The 17,967-nt window shown below is 49.6% G+C and overlaps 1 protein-coding gene across 6 annotated transcripts in view; it reads left to right on the forward strand.

Moving 5' to 3' along the window:
• LOC137434823 (C-Maf-inducing protein) overlaps positions 1-17,967 on the forward strand; it is a 239,688-nt gene that overhangs the window by 88,949 nt on the left and 132,772 nt on the right. For all 6 annotated transcript variants that reach the window (XM_078785034.1, XM_068127950.2, XM_068127952.2 and 3 more), the window contains one exon: positions 16,208-16,288. In XM_078785034.1, the coding sequence (XP_078641160.1) occupies positions 16,208-16,288 (81 nt within the window). The remainder of the gene's footprint in view (positions 1-16,207; positions 16,289-17,967) is intronic.

The raw sequence follows: 17,967 nt of genomic DNA on the forward strand, positions 1-17,967 counted from the left end.
TTCTTCAAGGCGGCATCCTTTGACCACCATCTAGTTTCTCCGATAGTTCCCATTCGTTTCACAGTAGTGGAGTGTCGACTCCAGATTTTCATTCGCTGATAAGATTCCCGAAAGAATACTGCAATGTCATTCAGTAGTGAGAACAGTGATGCGCTAGTCACCACAACACTTGTAGCTTCGGTCACAACGAGATTTAACACATGTGCGTGGCACCAAACATGGATCTGCATTGGAGCTTCCTTTGATAGCAGAGTACTGAAGCCTTTGTAGCACCCCTGCATGTTTGCTGCACCATCAGTTGAGTTTCCAACACAGTTCTTGAGGCCAAGATTCAGTCCTAACAAGACTTCAGAAACAAGTTGCACAAAAGCTTCGCCAGTAGATTCCTCACATTTCACCACACTCACTAATCTTTCTTGGATAGTGCCAGTGCTATCAACATATCTAAGAACAACAGAGCACTGGTCTTGTGTTGAGATGTCTTGAGTGGTATCAATTTCCACAGCAAACATGTCTGTTACTTCTTCAGAAATCCACTGACGTATCTTATCCCGGATAACTGTGATAACATAATTCACTGTAGTTTTAGACAGCAAAGTTACCAAGGAGCCTCGACCTCGTGAACTCTTTGCCTTCTCATGTTGCTTCTTGCTGTTCTGGACAACGTGAGAGAGATGATCGGCTGTGCAGGAATCATACTTCCGAAGTAGTTTTACAACTTCCAGAAATGTACCATGGTCGATCTCCTCATTGTCAAGTGTGTATGCTGCTTCTTCATTACTTCCTCTGTAGCTCAGTCCCCTCTTACCAATGAGTTTGACCACACCCACAACTCTTTCCATCACTTGTCGTCTCTTTCTAACCTCATCATGATGGCTACGTGCGAGCAGGTGAGAAACACTGGACTGTTGTCGATCTACCAGGTATGCTGTAGAGCATCTCAAATGAAAAGAAGAACGTTCATGTTCTTCAACACGTGTATGTACATATCGCCAGTCAGTCATTCCCTCGATGAACGTGGACCAGTCTGAGGTGCTGGAAAACGCCAAGCACACTGAACAGTGAAGAGAATGATTGTCCTTGTTGTATGACAACCACCATCTGTTTGTACCATCGTTTCGCATGAAACACCTCTTGACCACTCGGTTGTCAGTTTTTTGATTGGGGTGGTAATTCCAAAACAGCAAACAATCTTCATCTTTACATGGTTTCTTAAAGTAGATAATCGAGGGGAAACCCTCCTCTGCAAGTGTAGCAGCTGCAGCAGGTATATCTCTCAGCTGACCGCACCTGTTCGTGTTCACCAATTTGCACCAATTCTGCCGATTCAGCTGCCAATTGGTCATCTACTGATTCAGCTGCCAATTGATCATCTACCAATTCAGCTGCTGATGGTCCAGCTACCGATTCAGTATCCTTATCCCCGTGTTCACTGACTTCACCAGGCCCAGTATTAGTACTTTTGAACAGATCCAAAAGGTTTCTGCACTTTGAAGCACTATATGACATTTTATTTTTCTTTCGATCACGTTCCTTCTCAGCACCTCCTTTTCTTCTCTTCTGGTTTGCTTTATCCATTGTTGGTTACAGATGCAGATGCTGAAAAAAAAAATTAGCATCGTAAGTCAGTTCGCGACATTGTTATCAATACTAGATCAGTAGTCAGTACACCTATCTAAACTTACTTGGCGTTTCGGCTCAAAATCCTTTTTACTGTTGATTTGGTAGTTTTTACAATGAAGGAAACACGTATCGGGAGTACATACGACATAGCGATTGTGAATGTAACAGCTCTGAGGCGTCTTTCGCTTCGCATCGCAGTGACGGTGAGCACCAACATGGCGGCTGTAAGACTAAAATCTGGCTTAAAACCCCCTCACCTCACAGCCCACAGCCTTCAACCAGACATATTAACACGCTCCTCCCCCTTCATTCCCGTTCTTCAAAGCAAAGCGATAAAAATTGTTGTGTCGCCATTATATATGACGAGCAACAGTACCCACCCTCAGGGCGGGGCTTCAATTAGGAGGCGCGATTTATTTTAACTTCCGTTAAATATCACACGCAAATCATCAAAATCTAAACAGTATTTTTAGAATTTCAATTTTAAAAAAACATCACTGTTCATATCGGTAAATATTATTCCATCGTGTTTCAAATCGTGATTAGTGATATCAACTGTTCGCTTTTTTTAGGAAAAAAAATTGAATGATTTTGTACGGTACCTCTTCTTCAGCTTAGAACTTCAGGATACACGACATTGCTGATAACAGTTCCTTTTCTTTTCTCTCTGAAGTTCTTGGCGAACATTTTTATATTGTCACTGCTGCCAACGCGACGCCATGGCATTATTCATAACATTCATTCATTCATTCATCTAATGATCATTAAACATTATTCTTACGCTCATTAAACGTTCATAAAACGTTCATTAAACGATTACGAAAATAAAAACGAAAAACATTACGAAATTACGTTCACACCGTCACATCAAACACTACCGTGAACAGAAAAGTCACAAACATCGTCACAAACGTTACGTTACGTAATTCAAACCGTGAACACATCGAATATTGGAGAGCCCATTGCGCAAACGATTTGTTTTCTCTGGTACGTGTTACTGGGCAGGTACCGTTGCTAGTAATTATAATGAGGCGTCAGGGGCGAACTTTTGATATTTAGCGGGGAATCCCCGGGGATGGAGGCAGAAGTTTTCCGTGACAATTTTTTTTCAGCAGTTTTTTTATCCAGCCCAGCGGCCCATTTTTTACCCAGCGGTCCCAGCCCACCGGGCATTGCCCAAATGCCCTATGGCCAGTCCGCCCATGGTGTCAGGTGGAGAGGAGTGAGGGGTCACATATTATGTGAAATAATTAAATTGTGTTCATTACACCATTTCTTGATCTGATGAATTGCCAGAAACCATTTTGTAAAATTTAATGTGCAGCATCTAAATCAAGATGTCCAAATGTCACACACGTCCATGCCCATGGGATTCCCATGGGTGACCCCACTAGACTGCAGCAAGAAAAAGAACGAGACGGGAGAATGAGACCCTCGACGAACATGATCACAGACTCGCACAGGATGCTGCTGCAGCAACGATGATGGTTGGAGAGGAGCGAGGGGTTGGAGAGGAGTTAGGGGTTGGAGAGTGAGGTGCTAGGGGTTGGAGGGTGAGGAGCTAGGGGTTGGGGAATGAGGATCCAGGGGTTGGGGAGTGAGGAGCTTGGGGTTGGAGAGTGAGGGGCTAGGGGTTGGAAAGGAACGAGAAATTGGAGAGTGAGAGCGAGGGGTTGGAGAGTGAGGAGCGAGGGGTTGGAGAGCAAGGAGTTGGAGAGTGAGGAGCTAGGGGTTGAGAGTGAAAAGCGAGGGGTTGGCGAGAGAGCAAGAAATTGGAGAGGAGTGAGGGGTTGGAGAGTGAGGAGTGAGGTTTGGAGAGCGAGGAGTTGGATAGTGAGGAGCTAGGGGTTGGAGAGTGATGAGCTAGGGGTTGGAGAGGAATGAGAATTTGGAGAGGAGCGAGGAGTTGGAGAGCGAGGAGCGAGGGGTTGGAGAGTGAGGAGTGAGGGGTTGGAGAGTGAGGAGCGAGGGATTGGAGAGCGATGAGTGAGGAGTTGGAGAGCGAGGAGCTAGGGGTTGGAGAGCGAGGGGCTAGGGTTTGGAAAGCGAGGGGCTAGGGTTTGGAGAGCGAGGAGCTCGGGGTTGGAGAGCGAGGAGCGAGGGGTTGGAGAGTGAGGAGCGAGGGTTTGTAGAGCGAGGAGCTAGGGGTTGGAGAGCGAGGAGCTAGGGCTTGAAGAGCGAGGAGCTAGGGGTTGGAGAGCGAGGAGCTAGGGGTTGAGGAGCTAGGGGTTGGAGAGTGAGGGGCTAGGGGTTGGAGAGGAGCGAGAAATTGGAGAGGAGTGAGGGGTTGGAGAGGCGAGGAGTTGGAGAGTGAGGAGCGAGGGGTTGGAGAGTGAGGGGCGAGGGGTTGGAGAGTGAGGAGCGGGGGGTTGGGGAGCGAGGAGCGGGGTGTTGGAGAGCGAGGAGCTAGGGGTTGGAGAGCGAGGAGCAGGGGTTGGAGAGTGAGGAGCTAGGGGTTGGAGAGCGAGGAGCGAGGGGTTGGAGAGTGAGGAGCTAGGGGTTGGAGAGCGAGGAGCGAGGGGTTAGAGAGTGGGGAGCTAGGTGTTGGAGAGCGAGGAGCGAGGGGTTGGAGAGCGAGGCGCTAGGTATTGGAGAGTGATGAGCGAGGGGTTGGAGAGTGAGGAGCAAGGAGTTGGAGAGTTAGGAGCGATTGGAGAGGAGAGTGAGGGGCAATTGGAGGGGAGTGTGAGGAATTGGAGAGGAGTGTGATGGCTTTGAGAGGAGTGTGAGGGATTGGAGAGGAATGTGAGGAGATATTGGAGAGGAGTGTGAGGAGGTATTGGAGGAGAGTGTGAGGAGGAGTGGGATTGGAGAGGCATGAGGGTGGAGAGAGGAGAGTGTCAGGTGGAGAGGAGTGAGGGGTCACATATTATGTGAAATAAATAAATTGTGTTCATTAAACCATTTCTGGATCTGATGAATTGCCAGTAGCCATTTTGTAAAATTTAATGTGCAGCATCAAAATAAAGATGTCCAAATGTCACACACGTCCATGCCCGTGTGATTCCCACGGGTGACCCCACGAGGCTGCAGCAAGAAAAAGAACGAGACAGGAGAATGAGACCCTCGACGAACGTGATCACAGACTCGCACAGGATGCTGCTGCAACAACGATGAGGAGGGTTGGAGAGGAGCGAGGGGTTGGAGAGGAGTTAGGGGTTGGAGAGTGAGGAGCTAGGGGTTGGAGGGTGAGGAGATAGGGGTTGGGGAGTGAGGAGCTAGGGGTTGGGGAGTGAGGAGCGAGGGGTTGGAGAGTGAGGGGCTAGGGGTTGGAGAGGAGCGAGAAATTGGAGAGTGAGGGGCGAGGGGTTGGAGAGTGAGGGGCTAGGGGTTAGAGAGCAGGGAGCTAGGTGTTTGAGAGCGAGGAGCGAGGGGTTGGAGAGCGAGGAGCTAGGGGTTGGAGAGCGAGGAGCTAGGGGTTGGGGAGTGAGGAGCGAGGGGTTGGAGAGTGAGGGGCTAGGGCTTGGATAGGGGTGAGAAATTGGAGAGTGAGGGGCGAGGGGATGGAGAGTGAGGAGCTAGGGGTTGGAGAGTGAGGAGCAAGGGGTTGAGAGTGAGAAGCGAGGGGTTGGAGAGGAGCAAGAAACTGGAGAGGAGCTCGGGGTTGGAGAGCTCGGAGCTCGGGGTTGGAGAGTGAGGAGCTCGGGGTTGGAGAGCGAGGAGCTCGGGGTTGGAGAGCGAGGAGCTCGGGGTTGGAGAGCTCGGAGCTCGGGGTTGGAGAGCGAGGAGCTCGGGGTTGGAGAGCTCGGAGCTCGGGGTTGGAGAGCGAGGAGCTCGGGGTTGGAGAGCTCGGAGCTCGGGGTTGGAGAGCTCGGAGCTCGGGGTTGGAGAGCGAGGAGCTAGGGGTTGGAGAGCGAGGAGCTAGGGGTTGGAGAGCAAGGAGCTGGGGGTTGGAGAGCGAGGAGCTAGGGGTTGGAGAGGAATGAGAATTTGGAGAGGAGCGAGGGGTTGGAGAGTGAGGAGTGAGGGGTTGGAGAGTGAGGAGCTAGGTGTTGGAGAGTGAGGAGCGAGGGGTTGGAGAGTGAGGAGCGAGGGGTTGGAGAGCGAGGGGTTGGAGAGTGAGGAGCAAGGAGTTGGAGAGTGAGGGCCTATTGGAGTGGAGAGTGAGGGCCGATTGGAGCGGAGAGTGAGGAGCGATTGGAGAGGAGAGTTAGGAGCGATTGGAGAGGAGAGTGGGGAGCAATTGGAGGGGAGTGTGAGGAATTGGAGAGGAGTGTGATGGCTTTGAGAGGAGTGTGAGGGATTGGAGAGGAATGTGAGGAGATATTGGAGAGGAGTGTGAGGAGGTATTGGAGGAGAGTGTGAGGAGGAGTGGGATTGGAGAGGCATGAGGGTGGAGAGAGGAGAGTGTCAGGTGGAGAGGAGTGAGGAGTCACATATTATGTGAAATAAATAAATTGTGTTCATTACACCATTTCTGGATCTGATGAATTGCCAGTAGCCATTTTGTAAAATTTAATGTGCAGCATCAAAATAAAGATGTTCAAATGTCACACACGTCCATGCCCGTGGGATTCCCACGGGTGACCCCACTAGACTGCAGCAAGAAAAAGAACGAGACGGGAGAATGAGACCCTCGACGAACGTGATCACAGACTCGCACAGGATGCTGCTGCAACAACGATGAGGAGGGTTGGAGAGGAGTTAGGGGTTGGAGAGTGAGGTACTAGGGGTTGGAGGGTGAGGAGCTAGGGGTTGGGGAGTGAGGAGCTAGGGGTTGGGGAGTGAGGATCGAGGGGTTGGAGAGTGAGGGGCTAGGGGTTGGAGAGGAGCGAGAAATTGGAGAGTGAGGGGCGAGGGGTTGGAGAGTGAGGAGCGAGGGGTTGGAGAGTGAGGAGCTGGGGGTTGAGAGTGAGAAGCGAGGGGTTGGAGAGGAGCAAGAAATTGGAGAGGAGTGAGGGGTTGGAGAGTGAGGAGTGAGGGGTTGGAGAGTAAGGATTGAGGGGTTGGAGAGCGAGGAGCGAGGGTTTGGAGAGCGAGGAGCTAGGCATTAGAGAGCGAGGAGCTAGGCGTTGGAGAGCGAGGAGCTAGGGGTTGGAGAGCGAGGAGCTAGGGGTTGGAGAGCAAGGAGCGAGGGGTTGGAGATCGAGGCGCTCGGGGTTGGAGAGCGAGGAGCTCGGGGTTGGAGAGCGAGGAGCTCGGGGTTGGAGAGCGAGGAGCTCGGGGTTGGAGAGCAAGGAGCTCGGGGTTGGAGAGCGAGGAGCTCGGGGTTGGAGAGCGAGGAGCTAGGGGTTGGAGAGCGAGGAGCTAGGGGTTGGAGAGGGATGAGAATTTGGAGAGGAGCGAGGGGTTGGAGAGGGATGAGAATTTGGAGAGGAGCGGGGGGTTGGAGAGGGATGAGAATTTGGAGAGGAGCGAGGGGTTGGAGAGTGAGGAGTGAGGAGTTGGAGAGTGAGGAGCGAGGAGTTGGAGAGTGAGGAGCGAGGGATTGGAGAGTGAGGAGCGAGGGATTGGAGAGCGAGGAGTGAGGGGTTGGAGAGCGAGGAGCTAGGGGTTGGAGAGCGAGGAGCTAGGGGTTGGAGAGCGAGGAGCTAGGGGTTGGAGAGCGAGGAGCGAGGGGTTGCAGAGCGAGGAGCGAGGGGTTGGAGAGCGAGGAGCTAGGGGTTGGAGAGTGAGGAGCTAGGGTTTGGAGAGCGAGGAGCTAGGAGTTGGAGAGCGAGGCGCTAGGGGTTGGTGAGCGAGGAGCTAGGGGTTGGGGAGCGAGGAGCTAGGGGTTGGAGAGTGAGGGGCTAGGGGTTGGAGAGGAGCGAAAAATTGGAGAGGAGTGAGGGGTTGGAGAGTGATGAGCGAGGGGTTGGAGAGCGAGGAGCTAGGCGTTGGAGAGCGAGGAGCTAGGCGTTGGAGAGCGAGGAGCTAGGGGTTGGAGAGCGAGGAGATGGGGGTTGGAGAGCGAGGAGCTCGGGGTTGGAGAGCGAGGAGCTCGGGGTTGGAGAGCGAGGAGCTCGGGGTTGGAGAGCGAGGAGCTCGGGGTTGGAGAGCGAGGGGCTCGGGGTTGGAGAGCGAGGAGCTCGGGGTTGGAGAGCGAGGAGCTAGGGGTTGGAGAGCGAGGCGCTAGGGGTTGGAGAGGAATTGAGAATTTGGAGAGGAGCAAGGGGTTGGAGAGTGAGGAGCGAGGGGTTGGAGAGTGAGGAGCTAGGTGTTGGAGAGTGAGGAGCTAGGTGTTGGAGAGTGAGGAGCGAGGGGTTGGAGAGTGAGTAGCGAGGGGTTGGAGAGTGAGGAGCGAGGGGTTGGGGAGTGAGGAGCAAGGGGTTGGAGAGTGAGGAGCAAGGAGTTGGAGAGTGAGGGCCGATTGGAGCGGAGAGTGAGGGCCGATTGGAGTGGAGAGTGAGGAGCGATTGGAGAGGAGAGTTAGGAGAGATTGGAGAGGAGAGTGAGGAGCAATTGGGGGGGAGTGTGAGGAATTGGAGAGGAGTGTGATGGCTTTGAGAGGAGTGTGAGGGATTGGAGAGGAATGTGAGGAGATATTGGAGAGGAGTGTGAGGAGGTATTGGAGGAGAGTGTGAGGAGGAGTGGGATTGGAAAGGCATGAGGGTGGAGAGAGGAGAGTGTCAGGGGGAGAGGAGTGAGGGGTCACATATTATGTGAAATAAATAAATTGTGTTCATTACACCATTTCTGGATCTGATGAATTGCCAGTAGCCATTTTGTAAAATTTAATGTGCAGCATCAAAATAAAGATGTCCAAATGTCACACACGTCCATGCCCGTGGGATTCCCACGGGTGACCCCACTAGACTGCAGCAAGAAAAAGAACGAGACGGGAGAATGAGACCCTCGACGAACGTGATCACAGACTCGCACAGGATGCTGCTGCAACAACGATGAGGAGGGTTGGAGAGGAGTTAGGGGTTGGAGAGTGAGGAGCTAGGGTTTGGAGGGTGAGGAGCTAGGGGTTGGGAAGTGAGGAGCGAGGGGTTGGAGAGTGAGGAGCTATGGGTTGGAGAGGAGTGAGAAATTGGAGAGTGAGGGGCGAGGGGTTGGAGAGCGAGGAGCTAGGCGTTGGAGAGCGAGGAGCTAGGCATTGGAGAGCGAGGAGCTAGGCGTTGGAGAGCGCGGAGCTAGGGGTTGGAGAGCGAGGGGCTAGGGGTTGGAGAGCGAGGAGCGAGAGGTTGGAGAGCGAGGAGCTCAGGGTTGGAGAGCGAGGAGCTCGGGGTTGGAGAGCGAGGATCTCGGGGTTGGTGAGCGAGGAGCTCGGGGTTGGAGAGCGGGGAGCTAGGGGTTGGAGAGCGAGGAGCTAGGGGTTGGAGAGGGATGAGAATTTGGAGAGGAGCGAGGGGTTGGAGAGTGAGGAGTGAGGTGTTGGAGAGTGAGGAGCTAGGTGTTGGAGAGTGAGGAGCTAGGTGTTGGAGAGTGAGGAACGAGGGGTTGGAGAGTGAGGAGCGAGGGGTTGGAGAGTGAGGAGCAAGGAGTTGGAGAGTGAGGGCCGATTGGAGCGGAGAGTGAGGAGCGATTGGAGAGGAGAGTGAGGAGCGATTGGAGAGGAGAGTGAGGAGCAATTGGAGGGGAGTGTGAGGAATTGGAGAGGAGTGTGATGGCTTTGAGGTTAGTGTGAGGGATTGGAGAGGAATGTGAGGAGATATTGGAGAGGAGTGCGAGGAAGTATTGGAGGAGAGTGTGAGGAGGAGTGGGGTTGGAGAGGCATGAGGGTTGAGAGAGGAGAGTGTCAGGTGGAGAGGAGTGAGGGGTCACATATTATGTGAAATAAATAAATTGTGTTCATTACACCATTTCTGGATCTGATGAATTGCCAGTAGCCATTTTGTAAAATTTAATGTGCAGCATCAAAATAAAGATGTCCAAATGTCACACACGTCCATGCCCGTGGGATTCCTACGGGTGACCCCACTAGACTGCAGCAAGAAAAAGAACGAGACGGGAGAATGAGACCCTCGACGAACGTGATCACAGACTCGCACAGGATGCTGCTGCAACAACGATGAGGAGGGTTGGAGAGGAGTTAGGGGTTGGAGAGTGAGGAGCTAGCGGTTGGAGGGTGAGGAGCTAGGGGTTGGGGAGTGAGGGGTGAGGAGTTGGAGAGTGAGGAGCTAGGGGTTGGAGAGTGAGGAGCTAGTGGTTGGAGAGTGAGGTGCTAGGGGTTGAGAGTGAGAAGCGAGGGGTTGGAGAGGAGCAAGAAATTGGAGAGGAGTGGGGGGTTGGAGAGTGAGGAACGAGGGGTTGGAGAGTGAGGAGTGAGGAGTTGGAGAGTGAGGAGTGAGGGATTGGAGAGTGAGGGGTTAGAGAGCGAGGTGCTAGGGGTTGGAGAGCGAGGAGCTCGGGGTTGGAGAGCGAGGAGCGAGGGGTTGGAGATCGAGGAGCTCGGGGTTGGAGAGCGAGGAGCTCGGGGTTGGAGAGCGAGGAGCTCGGGGTTGGAGAGCGAGGAGCTCGGAGTTGGAGAGCGAGGAGCTCGGGGTTGGAGAGCGAGGAGCTCGGGGTAGGAGGGGAATGAGAATTTGGAGAGGAGTGAGGGGTTGGAGAGTGAGGAGTGAGGAGTTGGAGAGTGAGGAGCCAGGGATTGGAGAGCGAGGAGTGAGGGGTTGGAGAGCGAGGAGCTAGGGGTTGGAGAGCGAGGAGCTAGGGGTTGGAGAGCGAGGAGCTAGGGGTTGGAGAGCGAGGAGCTAGGAGTTGGAGAGCGAGGAGCTAGGGGTTGGAGAGCGAGGAGCTAGGGGTTGGAGAGCGAGGAGCTAGGAGTTGGAGAGCGAGGAGCTAGGGGTTGGAGAGCGAGGAGCTAGGGGTTGGGGAGCGAGGAGCTAGGGGTTGGAGAGTGAGGGGCTAGGGGTTGGAGAGGAGCGAGAAATTGGAGAGGAGTGAGGGGTTGGAGAGTGATGAGCGAGGGGTTGGAGAGCGAGGAGTTGGAGAGTGAGGAGCGAGGGGTTGGAGAGCGAGGAGCGAGGGGTTGGAGAGCGAGGAGCGAGGCGTTGGAGAGCGAGGAGCTAGGGGTTGGAGAGCGAGGAGCAGGGGTTGGAGAGCGCAGAGCTAGGGGTTGGAGGGTGAGGAGCGAGGGGTTGGAGAGCAAGGAGCTAGGGGTTGGAGAGAGAGGAGCGAGGGGTTGGAGTGCGAGGAGCTAGGGGTTAGAGAGCGAGGAGCTAGGCGTTGGAGAGTGAGGAGCGAGGGGTTGGAGAGTGAGGAGCAAGGAGTTGGAGAGTGAGGGCCGATTGGAGCGGAGAGTGAGGAGCGATTGGAGAGGAGAGTGAGGAGCGATTGGAGAGGAGAGTGAGGAGCAATTGGAGGGGAGTGTGAGGAATTGGAGAGGAGTGTGATGGCTTTGAGAGGAGTGTGAGGGAATGGAGAGGAATGTGAGGAGGTATTGGAGAGGAGTGTGAGGAGGAGTGGGATTGGAGAGGCGTGAGGGTGGAGAGAGGAGAGTGTCAGGTGGAGAGGAGTGAGGGGTCACATATTATGTGAAATAAATAAATTGTGTTCATTACACCATTTCTGGATCTGATGAATTGCCAGTAGCCATTTTGTAAAATTTAATGTGCAGCATCTAAATCAAGATGTCCAAATGTCACACATGTCCATGCCCGTGGGATTCCCACGGGTGATCCCACTGGTCTATATTATATTCTCCGTTGGTGATTCTGTGAGTCTGTGAGTCTGTCCACGGGTGTGGCTATACCTGGTCGGGGAGGGGCTTCAAAAACAAATATCCACGACAACCAACGAAAAGCACCGAGCGTCGTCGAACTGTTGTTAACAGTAACAGTGACAGTAACAGCGTCATCGTTAACTGTCCGTCATCTTGTCGTGTCCGCCATCCAAACGCGGCTCCGCTCAGCCCCGCTCGTGCGCCACCAGGCCTCGAACGACCCACTCGCCCCGGCCTCGTCTGTTCAGCGGCACGCCTCGCTCCAAGCTCCAAATCGATCGCACACGAGGTCCCGCCCGCTCACAGCACCAAAAGCACCGAGCACCGCTCCAAGCACCATGAAGATGGCGAACCAACGACCACCAGGGACCTCCCAAGACCAAGAAGGGAAGCGCAGAGACAAGAGACCAGCGAGGAAGAGAGAGACAGAGCCCAGACGAGACAGAGAGAGAGAATGTCGTCCAGCACCCCCTTTTATAATCTGCCTCGACTCTCCTCCAATGTTCTGTTTTGCTGGCGCCCTCTCATTGGCCGAGTGCTTCCCGCACCGGAATTGCTCGCCCTGATTGGCTGGAGGTTCGCGCCTCCTGCGCCAACCAATGACACGTTCCCTGTGGCGTGGTTATAGCTCATGTCACTCGATGTTGCTAGGCCTGCCGGAGGTGTGGCTGGCGGCGGCCATCCGGCAGTGCCCCGATTTGGCCTCCTGATTGTTTTCCAAAGTCGTTGTAAGGGAAGGGTATTTAATTACTGTGTGCACCAAAGGGCCTATCTAAGTGTTTATATGAATGCATTGCCATAAAGGACAAAGGAATGATTACCAGGTCTGACGCACAAGGGGTGTTATCTTATTCCCTACACAATTTAACACCCAAACATCCTGGTATGTTCACAGGTATACTCTTATCCCGACAAACCACCTAAAAACACAGAACTTATTATAAGGTAGATTCCCTATCGCGACAGTCGAATACCTACCTACACAGATCTATCTGGCTCTAGATATTCCTCTACCCAAATTCATAATATAATAGTATGTATGTATGTATGTATGTATGTATGTATGTATGTATGTATGTATGTATATTTGTCAACAAAACGTCGTCTTCTTTCTCAAATATATCTATATTATATTCTCCGTAGGTGATTCTGTGAGTCTGTCTGTGAGTCTGTGAGTCTGTCCGGGGGTGTGGCTGTACCCGGTCGTGGAGGGGCTTCAAAAACAAATATCCACAATTTTGTTGACTCGCATAGCTTTGAGGCCTCTTATGTTAGGCCTGTGGTGTCTTTCTCTCTCTCACAGTTTTATTTCAACTCTAATTCGATATCTCATTTCATTTTTCACAGTCGCTAACATGGTTTTAGACTCGGTTGAAAAAGAACGGGAAGAAAATTCGATGAAAGTTACCGTTTATAGAACGAAATGCATTTTTAAAGGCCTGTAACATAAAGTTAATCGAGACTCTCTCACGGCTTTATCTTGACTCTAATTTACCATCTGATTTCATTTTTATCGATGTTTTTTTTTACTCGGTTTCAGCAATAATAGAGAGAATTCACGCACACACGGGAAAATGTAAAAAAATCGCGGCACAATGGCACGCAATATTATACACCGCCCAAATAACTCAGACCGGAAAATGTCGAGATGTATTAAAAATTCGCTTTTTCTTTTCCGTTTTAAGATCTATTACTTTTCCGTTTTGGTAACAGTCATCACAAAAAAAGTCAACAATGTGGGGAGAGGGGCAGAGCTTCATTCAAAATTGCCAACAGATATTTCTTCGTTCCAATTGAAGACCATAGAATTATAACCAGGCTAAGTCACATTTTAGTCATTTCGAGAAAAACGTGAAAAATATTTTGAAAAACGTGAAAAACGGGGAAAATAAAATAAAATGTAACTTAGCCTGGTTATAATTCTATGGTCTTCAATTTCATTCATCTAAAGGTAATCCTGTTTGAACACTCCATTCATTCCATCGATGTAATTCACATGTGTAAAATAAATAAATAAACAGATGGGAGATTTCCGAGAGATATTTTTTTCAATCGGCAAAATGTATTTCAACAACCGTTTTTAATGTGTTGACTGTTATGTGGGCACGGGGAAGGAGAGAGGAGAATGAAAGGGGAATGAGAGAGGAGAATGAGAGAGGGAGAGGAGAGGAGAGGGGAGAAGGAGAGGAGAGAAGGAGAGGAGAGAAGGAGAGGAGAGAAGGCGAGGAGAGAAGGCGAGGAGAGGAGAGAAGGAGAGGAGAGAAGGAGAGAAGGAGAGGAGAGAAGGAGAGGAGAGAAGGAGAGGAGAGAAGGAGAGGAGAGAAGGAGAGGTGAGAATGTTCCCAGGACTTCGTTATTTATATTATTATTCCGTAAATGTACAGCGACTGAATACTGAATTTCTGGATAGAACCGAAGTCTAATTATATTTCTCCATGTTCCTGGGGGTGTATACACAGTGTTTGTTTAAAGCGAGTCGACTGTTTTCCAACCATGGAATGAAACAATACAGTACTTCGAAAATGCACATAATAATGTAAACTAACTATGGAATACAATATTTATTAATAACGTTTGGTTTTAATCTATTTTTACGTTGTAACCAAGTAATGCCTGTTTCGTTCGGAGCGATTATACACCGGCCAAAGAAAATGCGTTTCATAGCTACAGGAAACAAAATCGTGAAATCTTTAAAAATAAAAATTTGGGGGGGGTTTTCGCACAAGTTTCCATGTGTGTGTGACCCACTCCCTCGTGTGTGTGCCCCACTACCCCGTGTGTGTGTGTGTGTGTCCCACTCCTCCCCCCCCCCATGTGTGTGTGTGCGTGCGTGTCCCACTCCCCCGTGTGTGTGTGTGTCAAACTCCCCCCCCCCCCCCCCGTGTGTGTGTGTGTGTGTACCACTCCCCCATGTCTGTGTGTGCCACTCCCCCGTGTGTGTGTGTGTGTGTGTGTGTGTGTGTTGGTGTGTGTGCGTGTATGTGTGTGTGTGTGTGTGTTGGTGTGTGTGTGTGTGCATGTGTGTGGGTGCATGTGTGTGTGTGTGTGTATGTGTATGTGTATGTGTGCGTGTGTGTCTGTCAATAAGAGAGACAGAATTGTGAGGAACAGAAATGAAAGAACGAGATGTGTGTGACACATTCCCCCGCGTGTCTGTATGTGTGTGTGTGTGTGTGTGTGTGTGTGTGTGTGTGTGTGTGTGCGTGTGTGTGTGTGTAACCCACACACCGTGTGTGTGTGTGTGTGAGACCCACTCCCCCCCCCCCCCATGTGTTTGTGTGACACACTCCCTCCCCCCCCATGTGTGTGTGTGTGACCCCCCCCCCCCCGTGTGTGTGACCCCCCACCCCCCATGTGTGTGTGTGTGACCCCTCTCTCCCATGTGTGTGTGTATGTGTGTGAGACCCACTCCCACGTGTGTGTGTGTGCGTGTGTGTGTGTGTGACCGACTCCCATGTGTGTGTGTGTGTGACTCAACTCCCCCTCTCCATGTGTGTGTGTATATGTGTGTGTGTGTGTGAGACCCACTCCCGTGTGTGTGTGTGTGTGTGTGTGCATGTGTGTGTGTGTCTGTGTGTCTGTGTGAATAAGAGAGAGACAGAATTGTGAGGAACAGAAATGAAAAAACCAGATGTGTGTGACCCGAAACACCCCAAAGACCCAGAGGACCAAATAAAACAAAAACTTTAATATCCTGAAGACCCAAAAAGGCCTCAAAGATCCAAATGGCCCAAAAGACCCAAAATACCCAAATGACCCAAAAGGTGTCAAGGACCCAAAATACCCCAAAGACCCCTTAAAGACCCAGAGGACCCAAAATAAACTAAAGACCCAGAGGACCCAAAATACCATAAAACCCCAAATACCAAATAGATACAAAGACCCTGAAGACCACAAAGATCCTTAAGACCCCAAAGACCCATAAGATGCTTTCGACCCATTAGACCAGCTTGGACCCTTGACCATTTAGAACTTTAGACCACCTAGACCTTTTTAGGTTACAAATAATTACAAATAAATAATATCACCAACATTACAAATAAAAAATCACTCATAGAGTCACACTTCGCAAAAGAGGAAAACATAGAATGGCACTCAGTAGAGCATCCTTTTCACCTCAAAAATAATTGGTGGTTGAATTCAGTGACCTGATATGCAAATCGTCTTCAAATTTTATGTTAATCAGATGAAAATTGACAATTTTAGAAATTCGGCTTATGTTGACGTTGTGGCCGATGTTGACCTCAAAAATAGTTAGTAGTTGAATTCAGTAAGCTGATATGAAAATCCTATTCAAATTTCAAATCAATTGGATGAAAATTGAGGATTTTAGAGATTTGTAAAGGTCGTTGACCTTTTGGCTTCTGTTGACCTTTTGCCGATGATAATCTAAAAAATAGTTGGCGGTTGATTTCAGTTCGCTGATATGAAAATCCTATTCAAATTTCAAGTTACTCGAATGGAAATTGAGGATTTTAGAAATTTTAAAATAAGTGGTTGACCTTTGGCCTGACCTTTTGACCGCAAAAATAAATACAATTATGTCGGATCACCAACTGTACCATTTGGTGAAGTTTCGTGAAGATCGGTTTAAAATTGTGACCTGTAGGCAAGTATAAATGAGCGGACAGACAAACACACAAAAACAAGCACAAAAACAAACACACAAACCGGAATGATCAACATACTTAGCAAAAAAATTTTTTTTCCAAGTAATATATTTGTACAAAAGAAATGTTTGTATTATGATTGGTGTAAATAATGACAACACAGAAACTCAAGTTAAGTCAGGTCATGATCCTCAGTTAAAACAAGCCCGTACCTCTGTGGCGAGGTGTGGTGAGGGAAGCATAGCGAGCCGATACATGCTAGTATATATAAACCGTTGTTTTCAACTTGATTTAATTTGGCTTTGTTTGTTGTCACGATAGATGTGATTTATTAATTTTAATAGCTGCGAGAATAAAGCTTGATTTGAGTATGTACTTTTCTGTGCAGCACTGTGTGGCATATCCAAAGTCCAAGGTTGTTACAGAGGTCTTCACATCAGTGGTTCAACGTATTCTCAAGCACAATGTGGTGAGTAATGGGAAGATGAAAGGGGCTAAGATTTAATTAAATGTAAGGAAGGGAATATACACTACCGGTCAAAAGTTTTAGAACGCCTCAATTTTTCCAGTTTTTATTGAAATTTAAGCAATTCAAACTGCTCGAGCTTAAAAAAATAAGTTCAGGTGAGCAACAACAGGAAAATAATGTAAATTGCACAGTTATATTGTAAAAAAGGCCTTCTTCAGGGAACAAGTAATAGGTTAACAACTTACAGCTGTTCTGCAGCAATGTAAGTAAATTAAGCCTTGAAATTTGATGCAAACAATTCCTACAGGTGTCCCAACCTCTGCTGATTACTTGATTACAACCCCCCTGTCTGTATAAAAGCAGTATTGGAACAGACTGTTTTTACACCCTCTGAAGCATTATTTGGACAGTATTGCACTGCAGGAAATAGTATATTGTTATCATAATGGTGAGAAAAAGGCAATTAACAAAGGAAGACAGACAGAGCATTATAACCCAAAAGAGTAGGTCTTTCGTTTAGAGAAATTGCAAAGAAAGCCAAGGTGTCAGTGACTACCGTTTCCTACACCATCAAAAGGCACTTGGAAACTGGAGGAAACTCTGACAGGAAGAGGTCTGGCAGACCCAAAGCCACAACAGAATCAGAAGACAAGTTTCTGAGAGTCAACAGCTTGCGAGATAGGCGGCTCACAGGACAACAGCTTCAAGCACAGCTTAACACTGGTCGAAGTAAGCAAGTCTCCGTTTCAACTGTGAAGAGAAGACTTCGAGCTGCAGGTTTGACAGGTCGAGTGGCCGTAAGAAAGCCATTGTGAAGATGGCAAAATAAGAAAAAGAGGCTTGCCTGGGCCATGAAGCACCGCCAGTGGACTACTGAAGACTGGAAGAAGGTCTTATGGACCGATGAATCAAAATTTGAAATCTTTGGTTCATCACGCAGGGTTTTTGTACGCCGTCGAGTAGGCGAAAGAATAGTTCCTCAGTGTGTGACACCAACTGTCAAACATGGAGGAGGAATCGTGATGGTCTGGGGCTCTTTTGCTGGATCCAGAGTCGGCGACTTGCACAGAGTGACTGGCACCCTGAACCAAAAGGGCTACCACAGCATTTTGCAGTGCCATGCAATACCCTCTGGTATACGCCTAGTTGGTCAGGGGTTCATCCTACAGCAAGATAATGACCCTAAACACACTTCCAGGCTATGTGAAAACTACCTTCGAGGAAAAGAACAAGACGGTAGGCTTCAAATCATGGAATGGCCAGCACAGTCTCCAGACTTAAACCCCATCGAGCTGGTTTGGGATGAACTGGACAGAAGGGTGAAAGCAAAGCAACCGACAAGTGCAACACATTTGTGGGAACTTCTGCAACAGTGTTGGGAAGAACTTCCCGAACAATATTTGATTTCCATTGTAGAAAGAATGCCACGAGTGTGCTCGGTGGTTATATCTGCAAAAGGTGGCTACTTTGCTGAGTCAAAAATGTAAATTAAATTTCGTTAAACAAAATGATTCTATGATTTCTTTTTTATCTCCAATTGTTTATTTGTTCTATGCTTAATTTCAGAGTACATTGAGACATTAAACTGCGTAAATTTCAATAAAAACTGGAAAAATTGAGGTGTTCTAAAACGTTTGACCGGTTGTGTGGATATATATATATTTTATCTTTATCTTTAA

Source organism: Myxine glutinosa, chromosome 9 (assembly GCF_964187855.1).
Source record: "Myxine glutinosa chromosome 9, kmMyxGlut1.1, whole genome shotgun sequence".
Lineage (NCBI taxonomy): Eukaryota > Metazoa > Chordata > Myxini > Myxiniformes > Myxinidae > Myxine > Myxine glutinosa.